This window comes from Notamacropus eugenii, chromosome 7 (assembly GCF_028372415.1).
Source record: "Notamacropus eugenii isolate mMacEug1 chromosome 7, mMacEug1.pri_v2, whole genome shotgun sequence".
Classification (NCBI taxonomy): domain Eukaryota; kingdom Metazoa; phylum Chordata; class Mammalia; order Diprotodontia; family Macropodidae; genus Notamacropus; species Notamacropus eugenii.
The window spans coordinates 128,410,640-128,427,179 of record NC_092878.1 but is presented as its reverse complement, the minus strand read 5'-3'; the positions used below and the strand labels follow the sequence as shown (position 1 = coordinate 128,427,179).

The following is a 16,540-nucleotide window of genomic DNA, read 5'->3' as shown; positions in this document are numbered from 1 at the left end:
GAGTTTCATACAAGTCAAGGAATGAAGGAATAACTACAAAAAGATAGGGGGGAAGGGTGGGCAGGAGGGAGAAAAAAGGCCTGTTGGATACAGGAATCAAGAAGTGGCTGGATGCTTCTCGTCAGACTGAGTGAATAGGCTCCCATCATTCCCACCCTTGCACCCATTTCTCCCGTACTGGTCAGATCAGACTTCCCTCACTTCCTTTCTCGCATCACATCTCATCAGTTGCCAAGTCTTGTTGGCACTATCTCTCCTAGTTGGCCTTTCTCTCCACTCATATGACCTCAGCTCTAGCTCAGCTCCTCATTGCTTGGTGATCTCATCAGCTGCTATGGATTCAATGTTCATTCCAAGCTGATGATTCTCAGATGTATTTATCTAGCCCTAATCTACAAATGTCTACTGTGGACATTTATATACATCTTTATATAATGATCTGCCTACATGTCCCTAGTAGAAATATCTTTTTTATGATGGGGATGCCTTTGCAGTTAAGGAGCTACTATAAAGGGTTGGAAAACAAGAACATGAGAATGAACAAGTGCCCCAACTCTAAAACACATGGGGAAGAAGGGCTCAAGGTTATAAGTGGAGGGATTAACTTTGGCAAAGATGAGTGCCACCTCATCTTCTGAGATGGGAAGCAACGGACAAGTAGCTAGGTAATTTTTACATCATGCTTACTATTTGCCATGCACTGTACTAAGCACCTTACAATTACTATCTCATTTGGTTCTCCTAACAACCCTGAGAGGTAGGTGCTATTATTATCCTTATTTTATAGATCAGGAAACTGAGGCAAAGAGAGATGAAGTAATTTTTCTAGGTCACACAGCTAGTAAAATATCTGAGACAGGATTTGAACTTGGGACTTCCTGACTTCAGGGCTGGCACTTTATCCATCAGACCACCTTGCTGCTGGATAAGCTGCTGGGTGATGATATGATTTTGTAGGCTGAGAAATGAAGGAGTTCAATGTACACTTTCAACCTTCTCAGGGGAGTAGAAGATTTAACTCTTTTGAGCAGAGAAGTGAGATGTAGTTAGGAGCTAAAAGACAAAGTTTCTTATGCAGGGAGTTCAATGAGATCAATACAAGGACAGAGAGGCAGCCGTGAGAGCTCAAGTGAGGTGAACTGCAGGGCCTGGTTAAAAGGTCTATTATAAGTTCAAGACTCTAAAGAGAGGGAAATAGAAACAGACACATTTCATTTTCTGGAAGAATGACTCTCAGGGTAGGGAGAGACTGAGCACCAGGAGGTTAGATTCAGGGCAAAGAACAAGCCAAGAAGAATGAAGGCGATGGGAGAGGCCAGCGGAGAAGACACCGTGCTCAGAAGGGAATCAGAAGGTCAGCCTTTAATAGCAATGTAATATCCAAGGAAGACCACCTTCTATGGGAAGCTGAGAGAGAGGAGGTGAAGGACGTGTGGGGTGAAGATGCTGATTAACTGGGAGATCAGGAAGCTAGAAGAATCATGATGATGAATACAGAATTCACCTTGAATGATGGCAGGAGTTGGGCCGGAGAGAACTATTACATCAAAGGTACTCACAGGTAGTACCAGTGTGACATAATTGGATAGTTCTTCCTATACACAGCAGGTACTTAATAAATGCTTACTAACTGATTGATTGGATTACTGTATGACCACCATGCATACAGACAGAACTTTACATTTTCAAAAAGCCCAGCCACAAGAGGTACACTGGATTTGTAGGAGAAGCCTGGATTCTAGCTCCAGGCCTAACAGCTTACTAGTCCTATGACCTCAGGCTACTCACTTAACTAGAGCATTAGTTTTTTCATTTGCAAAAAGAGATAAGTGTTGCCTTGCCTATCTAGCAAAGTTGTGAGGATCACAAGAGGAAAGTGAATGGAAAGTGAATGGAATGGGGAGCATGGTCTCCCCAGCATCGACCACCTTCTGAAAAGCTTTGTTCCCAGCTCCCCTCTACAGCTGGAACAACCTCTCATTTGTGTTCAGCCAACAGGAGATTATCACCAGGGTAAAACACTTCTCACCAGGGCTCTGTTCTTCTTCAGACTTTCTTTCAAACTGTTTATTTCCATTTGGAGAGCCTTCTCTGTCTCCTTCAGGACATCTCTTTCCTGGATGACAGTGTTCATTTTTCTAAGACTTGAATCAAGTTTCTGAGTCAAGTCCAGTTTCTCTGTCTCTACCAGGGACAACGTGTGATTCACATTCTTCAACTGCTCCTCCAACTGACACAGCGATTGCCTTTGGAGCTTAGTCTCCTTCACCTCTTTTCTCAAACTAAGAAGCATCTCTTCTGTTTCTTGAAGCTTTAGGATCTTGAGACACAGATTAAAAAAAAAAGTAAACAGTATGCGAACGTGGGGGTTATTTTCCTTCTATTAAGGTAGCCGAAAGAAACTCAGTCCATAGGAAGCCTCATTTAACATGCAGTTCTTACCTTTTGTTGTAATTCATTATTTGTTTTCTCTAGATCTCCTTGAATACTGAAGATGTGAGCTTCCTTTTCTGACAGATCCCCTTTCAATTTATCAGTAATCGTCTGCATCTAAATACAAAAAGTCATATTGGACGATGACGAACAAGAAATTTAGAGAAGTCTATGGGACGAGTCGTATGAACTCACACAGAACAAAATAAGTAGAATAAAGGAATATATGTAATGACGATAACAATAACTGGAAAGTGTACTAAAAGGAAACTGAATACAGAGTAAACAAATTATCTGAAGTAATCCTCAAAAAAAAAAAAAAAAAAAGAAATCAGGAGAATAAAAGAGTTATAGCCTCAAAATTATGGGTAGGGAAAAAAAAATCCTAACCAGGGAAGAGGTAGAAAGGCAAAAAGGCTCAAATAAAATTATGAATCTGTGTCAATACAGTAAAAATAACCACTACCTAAATTACTATACAGTTTTAGGACTACAACAATCAAATGGCCAGTTTACAGAGCTAGACAACACTAATTTTGAGGAATAAAATTTCAGAAATATATTTCTGAAAATAATTCATGGAAAAAAGGGGTATGGTGCTAACAGACCTCAGTTGAAGTTATCAAAATTCTATGCAGATCAGTGAAAAAACCTAGAGAGACAAGCCCTAGACTGTAAGTGTTATAAATGTAATTAATGAAATAATCAATGCAATGGAATTGCAATAAAATGAGTTGACCATGGAAATAAATTTGGACTATTCAAGAAAAGTTTCTGAATTCTTCATACCCTTTGACGTGGAAATCTTATTCCTGCGATGCTGTCTCTCAGAAGAGAAGCAGTACTGACAAGCAAAAAAACACCTACATACACTATAATGTTCGCAAAAAATTATGTGTAATAAGAAAGAACTGGAAATGAAATGTGTGCCCAACAGATGTGGAATGGACAAGCAAATTACCCATCTGAGGACTGTAATGGCAATCCTTTTGAAGATGTAAGGAATGATGAATATGAAGAATTCAGAAAAGCACGAGAAAGCAGAGCCGAAGGGACAGTATATACTCACAGACCGCAATAAAGGAAACAGAGTCAACAGGGAGAAGCAACAAAATTCGGGTTCAATATAATGGTCATTGTTACTGCCACAACACCAGAGTTAAAGGATGAGCCTCTTTCTGTCAATTCCCAATAATCTAACTGTTGGAGGAATGGAGTGCATTTTCTAATTGGGTTTGCTTGTTTGTCTAAACCACATGTTTCAATCGATTAGCAGTCCTTCAGTGCCTTATCTGGGACAGAGAGACTTTCTAGTTCCTTTTGTTTTTCTAAATTCTATTATTGGAAGAGAAAATATTATTGCACTTGGTGAATTCTATAACCACTCCATATATTTATTTATAGCACTGAACTTTTTTTTTTTTTTTACAAGTCTGCACACAAAGAATACTGGGCTCAAGTGTCTTACTGAGGGCATCTTCCTTCTTAGTTCAATTTGATTCAACACAACAAGCATTTGTTAGGCACTTTCTACATTTAAGGCAGTGGGCTAGGTGTGGAGGACACAAAGATGAAATGCAAAATAATCCCTGGCCCCAAATGATTTACATTTCTACTATGAAGCTACAACATGTGCAAAGATAAACATAAGGTAATCTGAAGAGAATATGAAAAAGTAGGGGGAATCAGGAAAACTGATCCACAGGAAGCAATACAGAGCTGTACCTTAAAGTAAGTTGAGGATTCAGAAGAGTGGAGGTGAAGAAGGCAAGAATTCTAGGCACTGAGGGCAATTTGCACATTGGCAAGAGATGGACTGGTGAGTTCTGGGAAAGCAGATAAGCCAGGCTGGCTATAATGTAGAGTGAGGGAAGTAACAGAAAATAACTCTGGAAAAAATGAAGATTACTGAGCAAGGCATGGCCAGAGCTGTGCTTTAGGGATATTAATTTGGAAATTCTGAGAAGGATGGACTGGGGAAGGAGAAGCAGGGAGATCAAGGAGAAAGCTGTAGCAATAGTTACAGTGAGAGGATAGAAAAGGTAACAGATATGAAAAGTGCTAAAGAGAAAGAATGTCAAGACTCATCCACTAAGGTGGAGATGGTGAGGAAGAAGAAGAGTTGAAAATGACTTGAAGAGAAACAAAAATATATCTTTTGGAATTGGCATCATTATTTTGGAGGAGTGGGAGGGAGAGTGAAAAAGAGAAGGAATGAGTTTGGGGGGGGAAAGAAATCTGTTTCCAAATATGCTGAGTTTAAGGTGCCTATAAAACCTCCAAGTAGAGCTTTTTAGCTAAGGACACAGGACGCATATATTGACTTACTTACAGAACTCTAGGGAATCAGCAAAGAAACTACCTGAGACAATAGCTTAAACAAAACAGCAGTTTACAAAGTAAAACCACAAAGTACAGTGGAAAGGTCCACCATTCTTTCCAATAAGACTAAAGCACTATCCTTTGAATCCGGTCAGACAGTTAATCAGCTCAACAAACCCAAACCTACCTTTTCCTGCAGCTCTGCATTGGCTTTCTCCAAAGCTTCTTGATTCTTTGATAGTTGAGTCGTCTTCTCGGAAATGCATTCTTTCAGTTTGTCAATCACCTCTTGGTTTTCTTTTAGGTGCATCTCAGCAAATTTTAGTTCTTCTTGAGTTTCTTGATCCTTTCATATAAAAGGAAAATCAAAGATAACATTTACAATAGTATTGGCCTAAAGCGTCTTTGTTCTTCCTAGAAGACCTGGTTCTCATAAGAACATATTTACTAGAAGGTGATGCTTACCTTGGCTAGGAGGTCCCTGATGGTTTCTTTCAGTTGGTCCCTCTCTACGTGAAGAGCTTCTTGTGTCTTTGTCAGTTCATCTCTCTGCTCAGTTACAGATGTTGTTTCTTCAAGACTTGCCTGGAGTCTCTGAGCCAGTTCCAGGTTTTCCATCTCAATCTTCTCCAGGGCAGAATCTTTGGACTTTAATTGTTCCTTCAATTGTTCCATTTCCTTCATTTTTTCTTGAGCTTCATTGACTTCCTCTCTGACATTAAAAATTTGCTCTTGTTTTGCCTGAAGTTCTTGAATCTTGTGAGAAATGGAAAAATATTAAGGACATTTAATTTAGGATACAGTCAAATAGTTATTTTAGGAAAGGGCCATGATGCTTCCTAACATGGTCAATGCCGTAAATTCAAAACCTGGTTAGTCAATTATTCAACCATACACACAAACACACACACACACACACACACACACACACAGCTCACCTTTTCTTGCAGTTCAGCATGAGTTTTCTCTAAAGCTTCTTTCTCTGAAACACATTCTTTAAGTTCATCAATTGTCTTTTGGTGCTCCTTCAGATCCATCTGTGCAATTTTTAGTTCTTTTTGTGTTTCCAGATCCTTTTGGGAATGGGGAGGAAGGAAAGACCCAAGAAAAATATTTATAGTAAGATAATTTTTTTTAAAAATTATTTTATTTCCCACTCTCCCACATCTTCTCCAACATTTATCTTTTTCCTGTTTTGTCATGTTAACCAATCTGATAGGTGTGATATGATACCTCAGAGATGTTTTGATTTGCATCTCTCTAATCAATAGTGATTTAGAGCATTTTTTCATATGACTACAGATAGCTTTAATTTCTTTTTCTGAAAACTGCCTGTTCATATCCTTTGATCATTTATCAATTGGGGAATGACTTGTATTCTTGTAAATTTGACTCAGTTCTCTATATATTTTAGAAACGAGCCCTTTACCACAGATACTAGTTGCAAAAATTCTTTCCCAGTTTTTTGCTTCCCTCCTAATCTTGGTTGCACTGGGTTTGTTTGTGCAAAAACTTTTAAATTTAATGTAATCAAAATTATCCATTTTGCACTTCATAATGTTCTCTCTCTCTTAATTGGTCAAAAATTTCTCCACTCTCCATAAATCTGACAAATACACCATTCTTTGCTCCCCTAATTTGTTTATAGTATCAGTCTTTATACCTAGATCCATTTGGACTTTATTCTTGTGTATGGTGTCAGATATTGGTCTATGCCCAGTTTCCACCACACTGTTATCCAGTTTTCCCAGCAATTTTTGTCAAACAGTGAATTCTTATCCCAGAAGCTGGGGTCCTTGGGTTTATCAAACAGTAGATTTCTATACTCATTGACTACCATGTCTTGAGTACCTAACCTATTCCACTGGTCTACCCCTCTATTTCTTAGCCAGTACCATATAGTAAAATTATACAGACACTACTGTCTCTTTCTTGGAATATGAGTCTCTCATTAAACCACAGTTATTAGATAGGGGACAAGGTGATGCTTACTTACCTTAGCAATGAGGTCCTTGATGGTTTCTTTCAGTTGGTCCTTCTCTATGTGAAGAGCTTCTTGTGTCTTTGTCAGTTCATCTCTCTGCTCAGTTACAGTCGTTGTTTCCTCAAGACTTGCTTGGAGTTTCTGAGCCAGCTCCAGGTTCTCCATCTCGATCCTCTCCAGGGCAGAATCTTTGGACTTTAACTGGTCCTTCAAATGTTCCACGTCACTCATCTTTTCCCGAGCCGCAGTAACTTCTTTTTCGATATTAAAAACTTGCTCCTTTTTCTCCTCAAGCTCTTGAATCTTGTTTCAAATAAGAAAAAAATACTACTTTAGTATCAACTGTCATATTCTGAAAGGTCCACTGAGCTACTCAAAGATTAAGACACGGTATTTACAATCTCAGAGGTTACCCAGCCACAAAAACATAATTCTGCCCTCTTCCTCCCCAAACCCGCATACTGTTTCTCCAGTTTTCTCATCTCTCTACATGTTCAGAAGATTTCTACACCCTTACAGATGTACACACTGTACACATATCACCAGCCTTCAAGCCCCACCTACTTCTTCCATATCAGGTCTTCCTTTTCTTCCCCTTTTTATAATATAATTGTTTCCTTTTACCTTTTCCAACCCAATTTTATAGTTTAGAATTACTTCACTATAGATAACTCAGCCCCAAACTTTCTTTCAAACTACCTTAGTAATGATAACAGTTTTAAGAATACTGATAACATTTTCATATTTATAATAAGTAAACAGTTTGACCTTAATGAGCACCTTATAGTTAGTCTTTAATGTTCTCCATAGGAGAAAGTGAGGCTGGTGACTTTGCACAGACCTCCCTCACTTAAATCCAATCCACTTGCAAATCATGACATCACCTTCCTGATGGCATGGTACTTCTGAGAAGTAACAACATTTCTTTTGGGTCTTTCACATTGAATTTTCCACTGAGTTCTGGTCTTTCTGTTACAAATACCTGAAAGTCTTTCAGCTCACCAAATATTCATTTTTTTGTCATTCAGGATCATACTCAACTTTGCTGGGCAAGTTATTCTTGGATGCAACTACGCATCTGTTACTCTTTAAAATATGATGTTCCAAGAACTATGACCTTTTAGAGTAGAAGCTGCTAGGTTTGTGAAATCATGACTGTATTTCTGCAGTACTTACACTGTTTTGAATAGTAGATTGTTACTTCTATTTTACCTTCTTGTTTTAGAACTCCAGAGCATTTTTTCCTAACAATTTTTTGCAATATTATGTCCAGATTCTTTTTCCAATCATAACCTTGGAGTCTGACAATTCTAACATTGTCTCTCCTTCTTTTGTTCTCCAGATCAGTTGTTTTTCTAATGGGATGTTTCAGATTCTCTTTGATTTTTTCTAGTTTTATTATTTCATGGTGTCTTCCAAAGTACCATTCAATTTCTCTAGCCCAATTCCAGTTTTCAAGGAGTTATTTTCTTCCTTAAGATTCTGGTCCTCTTTTTCCCATTGTTTAACTTTCCTCTCATAATTTTCTTGGATTCCTCTTATTTTTTCCCCTAATTTTTCCTCAATCTCTCTTATTTGATTTTAAAAATTCCTTTTTAATTTCTTCCAAGAACTTTTTTTGGACTTGTGACTATTCGATGTTACTCTCTGGGGTAGGAATGGATTTTTTTTAACCTCATTGTTTTTAACTATGAACTCAAATTTTCTTGTACACCAAAGTAGCTATCTTTGGTCAGGTTCTTTTTCCTTTGCTTATTCATTTTTATTTTTAGAAGCTTATTATAATCAAGTTTTAATCCTGAGTTTTGGGTAATATTGGCCTAGGCCTCCCTACAATGCTCCTTACTATTATTTTCTGAATTGTGTCCAGGGATTTGGGAAGAAGGGATGGGGTTGGTGGGGAAGACTCTTGAAGGGGAGGATGAAGTGAGGGCTGGAAGGGTAGGGGGAGAAAATAAGGTAACAGGGATAGGGTAGAAAGAGAGTCTGAGAATTCACTAACAGTAATTATAACTTTGAATGTTAATGAGATATTTTACAGCAGTTATATCTGGGGTGCCAAAAAAATAGAAACTGCAAGGATACCCATCAATTGGGGAATGGCTGAATAAGTTCTGCTCGGACTTGTTCAGTTGTGATGGAACACTACTGTGCTATGAGAAATGATGAGCTCAATGCAAGGCATGGAAAGAATTGCACAAAATGATGAAGAGTGAAGTGAGCAGAGCCAAGAGAACATTGTATAGAGTAGCAGAAATATTGTTTTAAGAATGACTTTGAGTGCCTAAGTCATTTTGACTATTATAAATACAAAAATAAAAATAAAGCACACATGAGGAAAGATGCTCTCTGCATCCAGAGAAATAATGATAAATACATAGAATAATCTTACATTATAAACATATATTATGTGTAGATATATTTAATGATAACTTATCTCTAAGGTGGAGTGGGGGAAGCAATGGAAAAAAAGAAATTTACAAAATAACTGTTGTATATTTGTAGGGAATAGCAAGTTGTAAATGATAGATTGGCAGTTTCATGTGCAATCATCTTTTTTACTGTACTGTGTTATGGAAATGCTTGTTTTGTTCTGTGAATTAAAAAGAAAATAAATTTGTAATACCAAAAAAAAAAAAAAAGGAAAGAAAAAAGAAACCTACCCTTTTCTTCAGTTCAGCATTAATTTTCTCAAAAGCTTCTTGAGTCTCTGACACTTGAGCCGTCTTCTCTGAAACACATCCTTTTAGGTTATCAATCAGCTCTTGGTGCTGCTTCAGGTCCATCTCAGCAACTTTTAGCTTTTCTTGAGTATCTAGATCCTTTTGGGAGGGGAGAAGAAGGAAAGAGTCAAGAACAATATTGGTAGTAAAACTGTACAGACACTATGTCTCTCTTTTGGAATACTAGTTTCTCATTGAACCATAGGGGATATGGTGATGCTTACCTTAGCTACGAGGTCCTTGATGGTTTCCTTCAATTGGTCCCTCTCTAAGTGAAGGGCTTCTCGTGTTTTTGTCAGTTCATCTCTCTGCTCAGTTACAGATGCTGTTTCTTCAAGACTTGCCTGGAGTCTCTGAGCCAGCTCCAGGTTTTCCATCTCGATCCTCTCCAGGGCAGAATCTTTGGACTTTAACTGATCCTTCAAATGTTCCACCTCATTCACTCTTTCCTGAGCTTCAGTGATTTCTTCTCTGACACTGCAAAGGTGCTCCTTTTTCTCCTCAAGCTCTTGAATCTTGTTTCAAATTAAAAAAAATATGAACTTAGCATAAACGCTTATGTTCTAGAAGACCCACTGAGCTAGTCAAAAAGATTAACATGGTATTTACAACCTCATGGGTTACCCAGCCACAAAAACATAAATCCATCCTCTACCTCCCCAAACCCCCACTCTGGTTCCCCAGTTTTCTCACATTTTTGCACACATTCAGAAGATTTCTCCATCCCTTCCAGATGTATATATTATTTCTTCTTCAATACAGATGAGAGTAGAGTGAGGCTGGTGACTTTGCACAATCCTCCCTCACTTAAAACCTAATTCCCTTTCAAGTCCTCACATCACCTTCAAGATACCATGGTCATCTTTGAGAATGAAGGACAAATAACAATATTTCTTCTGCATCTTTCATATCACATTTTCCATTGAGTTCTGGACTTTCTGATAAAAATACCTTGAAAGTATTTCAGTTCAAGAAATGCCAATTTTTTTTTCATTCAAGGTTATACTCAGTTTTTCTGGGTAAGTTATTCTTTTTTTTAAAAAAATTTTTTACTTAGTATTTTGTTTTCCCCAGTTATATGTAAAAACAATTTTAACATTCATTTTTAAAACATTTGAGTTCCAAATTCTCTGCCTTCCTCCTTCACTGAGAAGGCAAGTAATCTGATATAGGTTATACATGTGTAGGGATGAGAAACATTTCCATAATAACAATGTTGTGAAAGATTAACTGTACTTCCCCTCCATCCTATTCTCCCTCCCTCCATTCATTCTTTTCTCTCTCTTTCATCCTGTCCCTCCTCAAAAGTGTTTTTCTTCTTATTACCTATCTCCCCCCAATCTGCCCTCCCTTCTATCACCCCACAATTCTCTTATCCCCTTCCCCTGCTACTTTCATGGAGGGTAAAATAGATTTCTATACCTAATTAAGTGTGTATGTTATTCTCTGTTTGAGTCAAGGTTTATGCACTCCCTCTTACTTTCCCCACTCTTCTCCTCCACTATAAAAGCTTTTTCTTGCCAGTTATATGTGAGATAATATACCCCATTCTACCTGTTTCCTTCTCACAGTAAATTCCTCTCATCCCTTAATTTTATTTTATTCATATTCAACTCATACCTGTGCCCTCTGTCTATATGTACTCCTAACTACCCTAATGAGAAAGATCTTATGAGTTACAAATATCATCTTTCCATGTGACAATATAAATAGTTTGACTTTAATAAGTCCCTTATGATTTCTCTTTTTACCTTTTCATGTTTCTCCTAAATGTTGTATTTGAAAGTCAAATTCTCTATTTAGCTCTGACCTTTTCTCAAGAATGCATAAAATATCTCTATCTCAATGAATGTCCATTTCCCCCCTCACAGATTATACTCAGTTTTGCTGGGTAGGTGTTTTTTGGTTGTAATACTAGCTCCTTTGACCATATTCCATGCCCTCCAAGCCTTTAATGTAGAAGCTGCTAAATCTTGCATTATCCTGATTGTGGCTCTACCATACTTGAATTGCTTTTTTCTGGCTGCTTGCAATATTTTCTCCTTGACCTAGGAACTCTGGAATTTGGCTATAATATTCCTGGGAGTTTATATTTTTGGATCTCATTCAGGTGGTGATCAGTGGAATCCTCCAATTTCTATTTTACTCTCTGGTTCTAGACAATCAGAGCAGATTTCCTTGACAATTTTTGAAAGCTAATGTTTAGGTTCTTTTTTTGATCATGGCTTTCAGGTAGTTCAATAATTTTCAAATTATCTCCTCTGGATCTATTTTTCTGGACAGTCATTTTTCCAATGTGACATTTCACATTATCTTCAACATTTTCATTCTTTTGGTATTGTTTTCTGATTTCTTGATTTCTCATAAAGTCATTAGCTTCCATTTGCTGCATTCTAATTTTTAAGGAATTATTTCTTCAGTGAGCTTTTGGATCTCCTTTTCCATTTGGCCAATTCTGCTTTTTAAGGCATTCTTCTTTTCATCAGCTTTTTAGATCGCTTTTGCCCTTCAGTTTTGTCTATTTTTAAGGTGTTATTTTCTTCAGTATTTTTTTGGGATTTCCTTTACCAAGCTGTTGACTCATTTTTCATAATTTTCTTGCATCACTCTCATTTGTCTTCCCAATTTTGCTTCTACTTCTTCTCCTTGGTTTTCAAATTCATTTTTAAGCTCCTCCATGCCCTGACGCCAATTCCTATTTCTCTTGAAATCTTTGGATGTAGTAGCTTTGACTTTGTTGGCTTCTTCTGAGTGTGTATTTTGATCTTCCTTGTCACCAAAGCAAGTTTCTGTAGTCAGAGTTTTTCTCCTTTCTTTACTCATTTTCCCACTGTTAATACTTGACTTTTAAACCCTCAGTTAAGGTAGGGCTCCACTTCCACTGGGGAGGACAAACTGTCCCAAGTTGCAGGGGTTTTGTGTAGCTGTTTTCAGAGATATGTCTAGGGACCTGTGAGCTTTCAGCTTTTCCAAGATGGTATGATCTAAAGAGAAGTGTTTACTCCTCTCCTGGCCTGTGCTCTGATCTGAGTGACCACAAGCACTCTTTACTGCCCTGGAACTGTGAGGAGGGTCTCCTCTTCACTGCTGCTGCAAGTTGTGCTGTGCTGTGCTTCTCCTTGCCCCAGGACTGCCACCCAGGACTGCAACCCAGATCCAAGTATGGGCAATGCAACAAAGCCCTACCTCAGTGCTAGCAAAAAGACCCCTGTAATCCCTTTCTGACCAATTGTACTATCTGTGGGCTGAGAGCTCCAGAAGTAGCCACTGCTGCTGCTGGGCTGACTCAGTAGCTCCCTGTTCCTGGCTTGCTGGGGCCATGGCTGTGCCTACACTGGACTGTGCTCCTCTCTCACCTAGTTCTGACACACCTTTCCTGCTGACCTTTTAAGTTGTTTTTTGGTGTCTGTGAGCTGAGAAGTCTGGAAACTGCCACTGCTGTCAGTGATTCAGTCCCCTGAGACCAGCCCCATGTTTGCCAGGGCTCAGTCTCCACTGGGCTGTGCTCCTCTCTAAACTTGTTATAAAAGACCTTTCCTTTAGATCTTCCAGATTGTCTTGGGCTGCAAATTTGTTTCACTTTGTCTTTTTGTAGTTTCTGCTGCTCTAGAATTTGTTTAGAGTCATTTTTTAAAAGTATTTGGAGGGGTTTGGAGGAGAGCTCAGGCAAGTCCCTGCCTTTACTCTGTCATCTTGGTTCCTCCCTTGGGTAAGTTATTCTTGGTGGTAACCCCAAACATTATATTTTAAAGTGCAATTGTTTTTTTCTTGTTGCATGCAATACTTTATCCGTAACCAGAGAATTTTTAAACTTGGCTATGACACTACTTGTAAGTTTTCCTTCTGGGATTTCCTGCAGTTGGTGAACAGTAGATTGTTTGCTACTTCTACTTTACCTTCTTGTTTTAGAATTTTAGGATAATTTTCCCTAATAATTTCTTATAATATTATGTCCAGTTTCAACCATAACCTTTAAGGAATCTGAAAATTCTTACTTTGTCTCTCCTTCATATGTTCTCCAGATCAATTGTTTTTCTAATGAGATGTTTCAGATTCTCTTTGATTTTTTCTAGTTTTATTATTTCATGGTGTCTTCCACAGTACCATTCAATTTCTCCAGCCCAATTCCAGTTTTCAAGGAGTTATTTTCTTCCTTAAGATTCTGGATCTCTTTTTCCCATTGTTTAACTTTCTTCTCATAATTTCTTGGATTCCTCTTATTTTTTTCCCTAATTTTTCCTCAATCTCTCTTATTTTGATTTTTAAAATTCCTTTTTAAGTTCTCCTAAGAACTCTTTTTGGACTTGTGACCATTTGATGTCATTCTCTGGGGTAGGAGTGGCTTTTTTTAACCTCATTGTCTTTCTTTAACTATGAACCCGGATCTTTTACACCAAAGTAGTTATCTATGGTCAGGTTCTTTTTCCTTTGCTTATTCATCTTTATTTTTAGAAGTTTATTATAATCAGATTTCAATCTTGAGTTTTGGGTAATATTGGCCTAGGCCTCCTTACAATATTCCTTACTATTATTTTCTCATTTGTGTCCAGGGATTTAGGAAGAAGGGATGGGGTTTGTGGGGAAGACTCTTGGAGGGGAGGATGAAGTGAGGGCTGGAAGGGTAGGGGGAGAAAATAAGGTAACAGGGATATGGTAGAAAGAGAGTCTGAGAATTCACTAACAGTAATTATAACTGAATGTAACTGAGATGTTTACAGCAGCTATCTTTGTGGTGGCAAAAAAACAGAAATTGCAAGGACACCTATCAATTGGGGAATGGCTGAACAAGGTCTGGTGTACAGTTGTGATGGAATACTACTGTGCTATTAGAAATGATGAATTCAATGATCTTAGAAAGGCATGGAAAGAATTGCATGAAAAGGTGAAGGGCAAAGTGAGCAGAGCCAAGAGAACATTGTACAGAGTAGCAGAAACATTGTTTTAAGAATGACTTTGAGTGCCTAAGTCATTTTGACTATTATAAACACAAAAATTAAAAATAAAGGACATAAGAGGAAAGATGCTCTCTGCATCCAGAGAAAGAACTGATAAATACACAGAATAATCTATGTACGTATATTATGTGTAGATATATTTAATGATAAGTTATCTCTAAGGTGGAGTGGAAGCAATGAAAAAAAGAAATTTACAAAATAACTCTGTTGTATATTTGCAGGGAATAGCAAGTTGTACATGATAGATTGGCAGTTTCACGTGCAACCATCTTTTTTATTGTACTCTGTTATGGAAATGCTTGTTTTGTTCTGTGAATTAAAAAGAAAATAAATCTGTAATACCAAAAAAAAAAAAAGGAAAGAAAAAAGAAACCTACCCTTTTTTTCAGTTCAGCATTAATTTTCTCAAAAGCTTCTTGAGTCTCTGACACTTGAGCCGTCTTCTCTGAAACACATCCTTTTAGGTTATCAATCAGCTCTTGGTGCTGCTTCAGGTCCATCTCAGCAGCTTTTAGCTTTTCTTGAGTATCTAGATCCTTTTGGGAGGGGAGAAGAAGGAAAGAGTCAAGAACAATATTGGTAGTAAAATTGTACAGACACTATGTCTTTCTTTTGGAATACAAGTCTCTCATTAAACCACAGGGGATATGGTGATGCTTACCTTAGCTACGAGGTCCCTGATGGTTTCCTTCAATTGATCCCTCTCTAAGTGAAGGGCTTCTCGTGTCTTTGTCAATTCATCTCTCTGCTCAGTTACAGATGCTGTTTCTTCAAGACTTGCCTGGAGTCTCTGAGCCAGCTCCAGGTTTTCCATCTCGATCCTCTCCAGGGCAGAATCTTTGGACTTTAACTGATCCTTCAAATGTTCTACCTCATTCCCTTTTTCCTGAGTCTCAGTGACTTCTTCTCTGACACTGCAAAGGTGCTCCTTTTTCTCCTCAAGCTCTTGAATCTTGTTTCAAATTAAAAAAATATATCAATTTAGCATAAACACATGTTTTAAAAGGCCCACTTGAGGTACTCAAAAAGATTAATACATGGTCTTCACAATCTCATCAGTTACCCAGCCACCAAAGAAGAAACCTACCCTTTTCTGCAAATCAACAATAGTTTTCTCTAAAGCTTCTTGAGTCTCTGACACTTGAGCTGTCTTCTCTGAAACACATTCTTTTAGTTTATCAATTGTCTCTTGGTGCACCTTCAGATTCATCTGAGCAATTTTCAGCTCTTCCTGTGTTTCTAGATCCTTTGGTGTTAGGGGAAGATGCAAATACATATTCAGAATAAGATCATGCTAACATGTCTTTGTTCTTAGAAGGACATATTTTTTAGACAGTGGGACTTTACCTTAGCTTCAAATTCTCTTATGTTTTCTTTCAGTCGATGGCTTTCCTCTTGAACAGCCATCAGGGTCTTTGTCAACGTATCTCTCTCTTCAGTTACAGATGTTGTTTCTTCAAGGCTGACTTGGAGTTTCTGAGCCAGCTCCTGGTTTTCCAAATTTATCCTCTCCAAAGTAGAATCTTTGGATAGTAATTGCTTTTTCAGTTGTTCCATTTCTTTCATTTTTTCTTGAGCTTCATTGACTTCCTGTCCTTCATTTAAAATTTGCTCTTGTTGTGCCTGAAGTTCTTGAATCTTGGGAAAAATGAAAAAATGGTATACAGAGTTATTTAGGGAAAAACTCGTGATGTTTTCCAACAAGATGAATGCAGGGTACTCCAAATCCAGTTAGTCAGTTACTCAGCTCCCCAAAACCAAACCCACCTTTTCCAGCAGTTCAGCGTTGATTTTCTCTAAATCTTCTTGATTATTTAATCCTTGAGCTGCTTGCTCTGAAATGCATTCTTTCAATTTATCAATTGTCTCTTGGTGTTCCTTGAGACGCATCTGAGCAATTTTTAGTTCTTCTTGTGATTCCAGACTCTTTATTATTCAAAGAAATACCAAGAAAATGTTTACAGTAACACTATATGAACACTACTGTCTATTTTCTGAAAGGCTAGTTTTTCATTCTGGAAAACAACTTAGTATGATACTAGAAATCTAGTATTCAATAGAAAGAATGAATTATATACTTTGATCCAATGACAATATTCGTTGGCATAAGCTCTAAATGGTAA

The 16,540-nt window shown here is 37.8% G+C and overlaps 1 protein-coding gene across 4 annotated transcripts in view; it reads right to left on the bottom strand.

Annotated features, from left to right (window-relative positions):
- The window catches only part of CENPE (centromere protein E), a 92,344-nt gene that overhangs the window by 21,216 nt on the left and 54,588 nt on the right, over window positions 1-16,540 (bottom strand). For all 4 annotated transcript variants that reach the window (XM_072624460.1, XM_072624459.1, XM_072624461.1 and 1 more), the window contains 13 exons: window positions 16,185-16,343; window positions 15,765-16,055; window positions 15,505-15,663; window positions 15,079-15,369; window positions 14,795-14,953; window positions 9,687-9,977; window positions 9,403-9,561; window positions 6,752-7,042; window positions 5,694-5,828; window positions 5,221-5,511; window positions 4,943-5,101; window positions 2,443-2,550; window positions 2,030-2,320 (listed from right to left, as the gene is read on the bottom strand). In XM_072624460.1, coding sequence (XP_072480561.1) covers window positions 2,030-2,320; window positions 2,443-2,550; window positions 4,943-5,101; window positions 5,221-5,511; window positions 5,694-5,828; window positions 6,752-7,042; window positions 9,403-9,561; window positions 9,687-9,977; window positions 14,795-14,953; window positions 15,079-15,369; window positions 15,505-15,663; window positions 15,765-16,055; window positions 16,185-16,343 — 2,784 coding nt within the window. The remainder of the gene's footprint in view (window positions 1-2,029; window positions 2,321-2,442; window positions 2,551-4,942; window positions 5,102-5,220; window positions 5,512-5,693; window positions 5,829-6,751; window positions 7,043-9,402; window positions 9,562-9,686; window positions 9,978-14,794; window positions 14,954-15,078; window positions 15,370-15,504; window positions 15,664-15,764; window positions 16,056-16,184; window positions 16,344-16,540) is intronic.